This window comes from Odocoileus virginianus, unplaced genomic scaffold, assembly GCF_023699985.2.
Source record: "Odocoileus virginianus isolate 20LAN1187 ecotype Illinois unplaced genomic scaffold, Ovbor_1.2 Unplaced_Contig_11, whole genome shotgun sequence".
In the NCBI taxonomy this organism is placed as follows: Eukaryota; Metazoa; Chordata; class Mammalia; order Artiodactyla; family Cervidae; genus Odocoileus; species Odocoileus virginianus.
The window spans coordinates 2,017,035-2,028,209 of NW_027224328.1; the positions used below are offsets into that span (position 1 = coordinate 2,017,035).

The 11,175-nt window shown below is 44.9% G+C and overlaps 1 protein-coding gene across 1 annotated transcript; it reads left to right on the forward strand.

Moving 5' to 3' along the window:
• Positions 1-897: 897 nt before the first annotated feature.
• GABARAPL1 (GABA type A receptor associated protein like 1) lies at positions 898-11,175 on the forward strand. Its single transcript, XM_070464038.1, has 5 exons — positions 898-1,284; positions 5,735-5,813; positions 6,936-7,054; positions 8,550-8,611; positions 10,215-11,175. The coding sequence occupies exons 1-5, from the start codon at positions 1,195-1,197 to the stop codon at positions 10,216-10,218; spliced, it is 354 nt and encodes a 117-aa protein (XP_070320139.1). The 5' UTR covers positions 898-1,194; the 3' UTR covers positions 10,219-11,175.

Consider the following 11,175-nt stretch of genomic DNA (forward strand, 5'->3'; position numbering starts at 1 on the left):
TACAATCGCTTGTTAGTAGTGGTTGAAAAGGCCTTATTCCTCTGTCTTAGCAGGGACAGTGGAGGGCCAGAGGGAGGCGACAATTACCTCCAGTCTTCCATCAGCCCTTCAGGTGGCACTTTATTCATGTCTGGAAAGGAGTACCCTCCTCCCGTGAATTGTGAATTTTTGCATCAGGGAAAAAATTGAGGACTACCGAGTTAATCGCCTGAATCGCCTTATATTTTATTTTCCGAAGACAGACCTAACTTCTGAGATCTGTCATTCATTTCCATAGCTCAAGCTATGCAAAGTCCTTAGTAGTAACGACTGACGTCACTTCCCTGGACCTTGATCACACCTCATGCCCTTCACCTGCTCCATCTCTTCAGTTCCCTGAGTCATGCTCTGTTTATGTTGCTGCTCTAGGAGCAGATTTGCTGCAAAAACCCAGACATGACGCCAACGTGGTGAACGAGGGGTCACGGGGCGGAGGCAGGCAGCCAGCCCAGCATCCGAGGCAGCGGTGTAATCAATGAACGAGCAAAGGTCGAAATACAAGCCCGGGGCACCTCTGAACGGGCCAAAGGAGTTCCAGGACCCCCATCCCACCTCTTCCCAGACTCCAGATCCCAACAGGCTGAAAAAAAGGTGGATTTTTACCATCTGTATTTGTTTTGGGGCCCTACCAAGAAATGGCGAAGAGGGTAAAAGGCATCTTTAGAACATTATTTTTTTGTTGTTGTTTTAAAAACATCTCTAATGTCACTGTCACAATAAAATAAGATGTGAAAATTTCTCGTGTTCTAAATGGACTGGATTCGGGGAAACTGTTACTAGAATGAGAAAACGCTGAAATGGATGGCGCCTGCCCACCCCCGTCCCGCGGTCCAAGGTTCTCGGGGGCGGGGCGGGGGCGGGGCTTCCTGACGTCACAGGATCAGCGGGCCGTCGTGTTGTTTTTGTGCTCTCAGCTCTCGAGAAAAGCCTCCGGGGATTCTTTACCTGGCCCTACCCTGTCTTGGAACCCAGGCCGCGAGACCCCCCTTTCTGAAAGCTCTGCCGAGCGGCGCTGCGACGTGGGCTGGCCTCTCGGAAGCGAATCTGAGACTCATTGCGAAGTGCCCAAAGGGGTCATTAAAAGACGGGAGAGACGCCTTCGTCCGCGAGAGAGGCAGGCCCCGTCCGGGGATTTTAGAAACCCTGCGGTTCATCATGAAGTTCCAGTATAAGGAGGACCATCCCTTTGAGTATCGGAAAAAGGAAGGAGAAAAGATCCGGAAGAAATATCCGGACCGGGTCCCTGTGAGTGTCCTAGGGGGGAGGGGGGGGGATGGTGGTGGGGGCGGGGGAGTCGTGATGGCTGCCCAAAGGCACGGAAGGGTGGCCCCTAAAATTACTCAACCTGCTCGCCCTTCACCGCGGGGGAGCCAGTGGAATATGGACGTTCGGACTGTGGACCGTTTAAAACTCGTATCCCTAGAGCCGGTCCCCATCTTTTAGAGCTGACTACAGTTTTAGAGCCGATCCTAGGATTGAGTGACTCAGCAGTGCTCAGCGGATGTGTTGGCTGGGATGTACTCAAAATGTAGCTTTTTTGGGCGAGAATGATGAGGTCGGGACCACCCATATGCTGCTTTAAGATAGCATGGAACTGTTCAGGGATAACAGACCCAGGGAATTTGCTCCCTTCAATTTCCGCCCTTAGGTGGTTCTCCGTTAATGGGGAGGACTTTGGCCCTTTGTAGCCCTGGGTTTGGGAGGGAAATGTTCCGAAGCCAGTGGATCTTTTATTTTATTCTGTGAGGATTAGGAAAGGAAGGGGACGCCACTAGAGAGGCCTGGCCCAGAAAAGAAGGTCACGTTCTCTGCGCAGTAACCCGGTTCCCTCATCATTCTTGGCTCCACGGTGTGTGGGCCGGTGTTTGTTCCGAACACATTGTACCTGAACACAATCAGGAAAGACTGAGACCTTGTTCTCGGGTGTTTGGACTCAGGTTTATGTTTTAAACCTAGTGCAGGCGGAGAGAAGGAACAGGGAAGAAATACCAAGGTGTCTTTGCATCCGGGCGTTCTTCCTGTCACCCTTCCCCCAGCTTTTTCGCTAATGTGGGCTGCGTAGCTGAATTTGAGGGCAGAAGGCTTTTAAGGTGTGATAGAGGGAACAGCAACCCTTGAGTTTTGGAGATGGGAGGATTAGAGACCCTAAGACTGTGTTGTTTATCTTAGGGCAGGGACTTTAGGGTATTACAGGTACTTTACTTGTAAAGGAGCTGCAGTTATCTGATGGTGAATTCCTTTCCAGTCTTCATCTAACTTTTCATGTTCTTACAGCTTCCGGAAGCGACCTGGGCCATATAAACCTCTTGCAGTACTTTTCCTATAAACTAAGGGAAACATGAGGGCTGTTGCATTACAGGAATTACGTACAAAGGTGTTTTCATCTAAAAAGGAGAACTAGCCCTATTACCCACTAAAGGATGCTTTGCAGATTTCTTGCCTGGTCTCTCGACCTTGAATGACTGCTTTAAAAGTTTCCCACTGTGTCTTGGTGACACCCATCCTACCCTCTTATAATATTTTCAAGTGACAACTAACTTTGATTGATAGCTTACCACGTCCCTGGGAATATCTTCAGTGCCCTGTCTGTAGTCATTCACTTAGTCCTCACACCATTATAATCCCTTTCTACAGATGAAGGATCTGAAGAAATGGAGTAACTTCCTGAAAGTGGCTGATGTGTGCCTGAGCTGGGATCCTGATCCTGGCTGTTGGATCCTCCAGGCCATAGTGTTTCTCAGGGTCCAAGGCAGTTCATGATTTAAGAATGATTTATGCCTTGCACTATCAGATATTGGAAATAGAGACGTCAACTGTTGCTGCCCTCAACAGTTAAGATGGCAGTGTGATGCCAGTAAAACAATCCAGTGAGCAAAATGACGACCATTTTTTTCAGAACTTCAAGATTAAAGCTCTGTTCCAATAGTTCTGTATACGCTACAAGCTCAGAATTGTACCTTTTCCGAAATCTAGTTAAAATTCTCCTATATTTCCTCAAAACAGTCCTTCCCATTTCAGTTGTTTCCATGCATTCACCCAGAATTTCAGCTGATCCATTTTTTTATTCTTATCATTGTTTGCTGTTAAATATTTTACTTATTTGATAATTTGTAAGCTCTTATGACTCACTCAGATCTCATGATTTCTCCGGTTGGATTTTAACCAGTGGCCAAACTCCTTCCAGCTGTTCAGTCTATGGCTTTCTTTCTGATGACAAATAATAATAATAATAATAATAATAATAAAAGGAGCTTTGCCCTCTGAATCCTGAGATTTGGTGTTCTGAGCAGAACTCTGCGTCTTACTGTGCTGAAGTGTCGTGTTGACGGAAAAGAGGGTTAAATGGCTTCCAAAGCCCTTTCTCGCTGGACTGTTTTGTTATTAAAGCAGTCATGTACCCTGATTAAATGCACTTGTCTTTGTTGCTCTTTTCCTGCTCCTTTCTTATGGTTTCCATCTCTTATTAATTGGGGCTGGATCTGCCAGGTCTGAGTTCCTGCGCGGCACAATGCTATGCTCCCTCCTTCCCGTTTAATTTTATTTACCTGCTGCCTCATTGTTGGGTCTTCACTGGTCTAGTCCTATACTCTTCTGACTTTCTTTTCATTTCTGATTTATCAGTACTCCAGGTTTAATTTTTATCTTATTTTAAAAAATTTTTTTCTTCTGGTTTTATAGCAATATAATTTGACATATGGCACTGTATACCTATAAAGTATACAGCATCATGATTTGACATACATACTTTATGGAATGATGGTCACAATAAATTTAGTGAACATCCATTGTCTCATACAGATACAAAATTAAAGAAATAGAAAAAAAAATGTGTGTGATAAGAACTCTTAGGATTTACTCTCAAAGTATAATTGACCTACAACACTGTTAATTCCTGTTGCACATCATAGTGTTTTTTAATGTACATTTCAAGACACCATGATAAGTCTAGTTATGGTAACGTCACTGTGTTAGTTACTACTCTATTCCTCACACTTTACATTTTGTGCCTGTGACTTATTTAAGTGTGATCATGTCCTTCTGGTCTTCCTGGTGCAGGATTCTTTTTCTCTGCAAAAATAAGTAGGTTTTCACTATGTTAACCCATCCCCTTAAATTTAAAAGCTTCAGATTTCTCCATATCTTTATGTTTAGATCTTTACAGTTTACAAAGCCTTTTCACATAAAAGTTCTATGGATTTATGGATTATTTGAGTTTGTTGTATCCGTTCCATGTGTCAGTAGAAGACGTGTTTGAAGGTTACCGTGTTCCTTTTTGTTGGGCTTCCCTGGTGGCTCAAATGGTAAAGGAAATGTGCTTGAAACGTGGGAGACCCAGGTTTGATCCCTGGGTTGGGAAGATCCCCTGGAGGAGGGCATAGCAACCCACTCCAGTATTTCTTGCCTGGAGAATCCCATGGACAGAGGAGCCTGGTGGGCTACAGTCCATGGGGTCACAAAGACTCGGACACAACTGAGTGACTAAACATACATACATATTTTACTCCTTTAAATGCTGAAGTTCAGAGAATTTATGTGACCTGTGCCCAGTGTTTATTTATGCTTTAACTTTTCTGTACTTCCCTATCTTCTACTGAAAATGATTATATTTTCTAGACTAAAAATCTAAAACTGATGGTTTTATAGTCAATTCAAGTATTTATAATTTAAATCAAATTACATATTACATCACTTATATGTAAATACTGAATGTGTTTTTGTAATACTTAAATTTAAGTACATTATTTAAATTATTGCTTGAAATTTTATTTATAAAATAGTTCCTGTTTTATACGTCTACATGTATAACTTTTATGTATCTTTTTTCCTTTTTTTAAATTATTTTTTTATTGAAGGATAATTGCTTTACAGAATTTTGTTTTCTGTCAAACCTCAACATAGGTATACATGTATGTCCTCCCTTTTGATCTTTTTTTCCTTTTCTTTACAGAATTAAATGACCCTTCTAAACTTGGAAGTATTGTAGAAATATTTAATGTAGACACTGAAAATCTCTTAAAATCCTAACAGTCAATATGGGTTATTATGGGTTATTGTACTGACATTCTATTAATATAAGCACTACTTTTAACACTTTTTTCACTTAATGGTGCCTTGAATGCATTTTTTTTGCAGTCATTCTCAAAAATTTTGATGAAGTACAACATTTAAACCACATTATCTGTATCTTTACAGATAAATATCATTTATGAGAAAGAATAAGGCTAGTGGGTACTCAAGACCACTTGAGAAAATCCAGATAATTTTCTTGGTGCTTCAGCTAAATGCCAGAAAGTATATATCCTATAATAAAGAACCTGCCTACCAATGCAGGAACCATAAGAGAGGAGCCTGGTGGGCTACAGTCCATAGGGTTGCAAAGAGTTAGACATGACTGAAACGACTTAGCATGCACGCACGCACATCTTATAGGTAACTTGTAATTAAAATCAAGGTCCTCTATTTTTCATAATACCCCTTCCCTATCCTCTTGTTGTTTCATTAATAAAATTATAACCTTATTAAGAAAGTTTGTTTCCCTGTACATTTTGTAAAGGGTAAGAGAGAATAAGAGATGGAAAAGTTATGTTGAGTCCAGAGAAACTCACTTCAGATAAGGGCAACTGTAGGGTGTAGAAGGAAACATACTAGGTTGGATTCTGCGGTTTTCATTCCCACCCTTTGCCTCTCCTCCCAGGTGATCGTGGAGAAGGCTCCCAAGGCCAGGGTGCCTGACCTGGACAAGAGGAAGTATCTCGTGCCCTCTGACCTCACTGGTAATCCCCTGTCCCTCCCCTGACCCTTCCTCCCACAGCAGAGCCTTCCCAGTCCTTGCTGTGTGAATGCGATCGTGGGCTTGAGAAGAGGTAGAACTGAGGAAAGTGAGTAGGATGCCCCAGAGAGTTGGGTGATTCAGCGATGGTGATGTAATTGTTCTTTCCCATCACTGATTTCTTTAAGCTTTCCCCATTGTTGTAGGACCTTGTTTGATTTAGAGGCAGCAGAGTGTGAGAGCTTGAAAGAAAAGACCAGATGTGTATTATATAAGCCGCTTAAAATTCAGGTTTGTTATTGTGATACCAGTTTACACCATAAGGAAAACCAGACTAATTTGTTGGGAAGATCACATTATAGAGATTCTCAGCTGAGTACCCTGACCTCTTCAAGTTATGGTTTTTTTTAATATATCTTGTAGATACTGTTTGGATTTGCAAAAGATATGTTAATTCTTCATGTTGATTTTTAATGGAATAACTACTTCATCCAGGAGACACTTGGAAAGATATTGGTAGATGAGTTTGCTCCAGAGTTGTTAGGTTTGAAAATCAGCCTTCTAGAAACCTTGCAGTGTGCTCAGTGAAAAATAAAGCCTGAACCTCACTCATTGCTCCGACATTGGGATGAGTGATTGTACTAAGATTACGGGAGTCCAGTAGATCTCTTCCATCACAAGTTAGGTGGAAATGGACATGAAAGTGTCTGTATGTGTGTGTGTTTTTTTTTTTTTTCCCCCACATTATGTGGCTTTGGGATATTAGTTCCCCCTACCAGGGATAGAACCTGGGCCCTGGCATTGAAAGTGTCAGAGTCCTAACCACTGGACCCCAAAGAATTCCGAAAAGTGTGTTTCAAATCAGATTCTGAAATTGAGTAAAGCAGAGATGGATTGAGGAATGAAACTCCATGGCACGTCAAGGAACACATAGGCTTCTTGCCGTATCATTTTTTGTTTCTGAAGCTGCAGGACAGTGTTTGGCTCTGCAGATGATAATGCCAGTCTGGTGCTTTGAGAAACAGGTGCAGTAGAATTGTCTTCTGGATCTTACTACCCTCCTGCTAACCTCTCATCTTCTTCTGCCTCGTCCTCGTTTTCTAACCCCACCCCCACCTTCATCCAGTTGGCCAGTTCTACTTCTTAATCCGGAAGAGAATCCACCTGAGACCTGAGGACGCCTTATTCTTCTTTGTCAACAACACCATACCTCCCACTAGTGCGACCATGGGCCAGCTGTATGAGGTAATGGTCCTGGCGACAATGCCGTACCGTCTGGCCTTCTCTAGCCTGTGTCCCAGGTGTTATCATCCACACACCCGGGAAGTGGGGCAAGCGGTAGAGGTGTCATTTATCAGGATGCTCTCACATAGCCGTGTCGGGCTCTGGGAGATCAGGTGTCTCTTGTCCCTCGGCAGTTGAGCGGCCCGCTGGATTCAGTCCCTTTGAATTCTTTTCTCAGTCTTGCCCTGCCATAGTGTTTTAACATTGGAGTGTCCTTATTGAAACAGCAGGAAGTGCTTTCTGACCACAAATATACCAAATCAAATGAAATTTGAACACCAGGCAGTCTTTCAGTGGATTCATTTGTCTTCACAAATCAACTCAGTTGGAGGGAGTAACTTGAATGATTTTACTTGGTTTAATTTTTGGTAAACTGTAAAAATATGCTGATAAACTATAGTAAAGGACTTGATCATGATTTATCACCTGCATTATTATTCCTCAAAGGGTTTCACACAATACTGCCTTATAATTGTATCCTATTAGTGAACTTTTATAATAATTTCTAGTTTTTATTCCATAGCATACATTCCCTGGTAGTTTATATCCCAATATATATAATTATCCCTTCGATTCCCGGGTGGGAAAGATTTGCTGGAGAAGGGATAGGCTACCCACTCCATTATTCTTGGGCTTCGCCGGTGTCTCAGCTGGAAAAGAACTGCCTGTGGTGTGGGAGACCTGGGTTCGATCCCTGGGTTGGGAAGATCCCCTGGAGAAGGGAAAGGCTATCCACTCCAGTATTCTGGCCTGGAGAATTCCATGGACTGTATAGTCCATGGGGTCACAAAGAGTCTGACATGACTGAGCAACTTTCACTTTCAAATATATATAGTTAATGGGTTCCCCTGGTGGCTCAGCGTTAAAGAACCCACCTGCCAATGCAAGAGACACGTGTTCAATCCTTGGATCAGGAAGATCTCCAGGAGGAAAAAATGGCAACCCACCCCAATATTCTTGTTGGGAAATCCCATGGACAGGGAAGCCTAGTGTGCTACAGTCCATGGGGTCACAGAAGAGTTGGACATGACCCTGTGACTGAACAGCAGTCAACAACAATATATAGTCATGTTGTGTCTTTGTTCTTCTTGCCAGAATGAGCTTCATATCTCTGATGCATATGATGTTCTCCATGAAGGTTTTTGTGAACTTAAGAGTTCAAAGTTGAATCCCAGCCACTTCTGCTGTTGCTTTGATTCCCCCCCCCCTTTTCTTTTGGCCCTGCTCAGTGGCATGCAGGATCCAAATTCCCTGACCAGGGATCAAACCGGTGCCCCCCTGCATTGGAAGCGCAGAGTCTTAAGCAGTGGACCACCAGGGGAGGCACACGATCCTCTTTTGAACGGGGATGAAGGATACCTCCTATGCCTACCCTACGAGGTTGTGTGAGGCTCCAGATCCTAGGGATGATGAACGTGATTATGTTTCTAAACCATTTTCTCCCGTCTTTGCCTAGGACAACCATGAGGAAGACTACTTTCTGTATGTGGCCTACAGTGACGAGAGTGTCTACGGGAAGTGAGTGGCGGAAACCGGCCGATGGGAGCGACCGGACTCGGGGCAGGGGGAGGGGCAAGTGTGGGGCTTGGGGAGAGAGAGACAGAGGGAGGGCTCCCCCCGTGAAGGAGACAGAGGTGGAACACCTGGAAACATGACACCACACACACCATCACCATATTTTCACACGCTCAATTGACATTTTTTGCTGCTTTCTCGGCCCTGGGAGAAAGCACGTCAGGACAGAGCTGTTGGGTTGGCTTTGATAGAAAAAACAAAAACACAAAAATGGGGATACTCTAGTCTCACCACAAATACCGCTGCGAAATCTGATTTCCATGGAAGAATCGGGGTGGGCAAGTTGGGGCCAGAGACCATGGACCGACAGTAACTTGCTGCTCGCCTTTGCTTTGGGCAGAGATTCTGTTTTTGACATTTGCACAAGACAGGTGGGGAACGGGGTTGAGAATGTTGCAGGATTACTGGCTGGTAGCGGACCATTCCTGGGGACCAAAAGAGACCCACTGTAATTGAAGTATTGTGACCCCTGACCTCTCCTGTCTCCCACACCCCAGTGGTTATCTCACAAGCATCACAGTACCCAGCCCACCACCCCTGTGGTGGCAGTAGACCTCAGACCCAGACACTTAGATGGAGCTCCCCTTCTGCTGGAGAGTAGAGGCCAGGCGTGAGGGATGTCAGGATTGCGAAGACGGTCTCCAAAGCATAGAACTGGAACTGAATGAGTCCTGAGCATCTCTGTCTAACCTGCTTTGCTCTTTGGTGCCCGTTTTCCCCACACTTACCTTGGACTTGAATGAGCCTCACCCATTTCAGCGATAGGCTAGAACCACTCATCTTGACATTTCCCAGACTTCACTCCATGAGTTAACGGAGTTACGTACAGAAGGGGCAGGTATGGGGTAAGATGGCTTATCTGCACCTCCCGCTCATCCAGAACTCTTGCTCTGGGGCCGCTGTCCTCCACTCTGACAATGCATAGAGATGCATGGTGCGGGCCAGTGGCCCCCCACCCCCCCCCCCCCCCCCACCCCCACCCCCCCCCCCCCCCCCCCCCCCCCTGCTTGGGTCTTAATTTCCCGCAGCTGCTAGTTAGAAAAATTTGAGAAGGGTGACTTTTCGTAGTTCTTGGGGATTCCATTTGACTCTGATTATTTCCACGTTAGGGTTATGATCTGGGTGGGAAGCAGGAATTTGCACCCAGATGGGACATTTCAATTCATCTCAGACACTTCAGTTCATCTCCGCGAATGAAAAGGGTCCTTCCCGTGGGGGAAGTTCGAGGGTCAGCTCTGTCAAGCTGCAGGCTCTTGTATAATGAAGTTTCTGCTGTCAGGCCAAGGAAATAAAAGAATTGCATACCTTAAAATGAGTTAGAAATGTTGCTTTTATTTAGTAGGTATTAGAGTAGACGGCGTGTGGACTCCGAGTGGGAAACTTTGGGAGGGGTGGCTTTTTGAGGGGTCACCCAGATGTGGTCAGACGTGTACTCCACCCCTCACCACCCAGGAGTCACCATCCAAAGGCCAAAGGCGAAGGGAGCTGGGGACGGGGTGCCCAGGGTGTCTGTTGGCGGAATGTGCGTGGTTTTTTTCCTCTACAGATAAACGCTTTGTCACTGCTTTACGTGCTCCTCAGAGCTGAAGGTGGAAGACTGCCTACATCAGAAGATAGCTGAGTGGAGGTGGGGGGTGCTTGTTAAAATACAGATGTCTAGGCCTTGTCCCGGGTTTAGCTGACTCAGAATCTCAGCGTAGGCAGCTGTATTTTTAACTGGCTCCTTGTGACTCTGCTGCACACCGAAGCTGCAGAGGCGCTGCACTGTTAACCCGGCTTCCCTGCAAGTCCCAAACCAGCCTGTTCTTTCTATCACATCCTGGTCTGTAAGAGGCCACCGTCTCCCAGAGCAGCGAATGGCACCTCGATGGCTTTTGGGCTTGGCACAAGCTTGGTGCCCCTTCCAACCTTAGGTTAGAACCTTCAGTCAGGAACCCATATGTAGGTGGGCATGTGGGGTACAAGTTAAGAGACAGCAAGAAACAGATGAGTGGAAATTCCTTTCTGAAAGAAATCACGTGGTTCTGCTTTATTCCACTTTTTTCCCAATGCAAAATTATTTTGTTTCCCTAGAAAACCTGGTGCGCCTAAGAACGTTCATAGGACTATATTGTGAAATCAGGTTAAAAGTGCGAAAGAACAACAAATGGTTAAAAATGTGAATAGTGGTGATTAGGCAGACAAGTGCACCGCCATGCTCAAACTCCAGGGGGCGCTCTGCCCTGGTGGTATGTACGGCATTCTCCAGAGCTGGGTAGGGTCTCTGTCTTCTTGCATTCACCCTTTGGACATAATGTCAGTTATTGCAAGTTGCTGTGAAAATGTTCCACATATTAACCACATAATTCTTTATGGTGTTTGTGTTGGTAACCACCCAATATAATAGGTATGGTGTGATTTGAGGTCTTGTGTGTGAGTTGGGGGTGCTCTTGCCCATGAATACAGCCCCAAGTCAGCTGTAATAACACACCAGTCATTTCCAGAAAAATAAACTAGTTGATAAACTG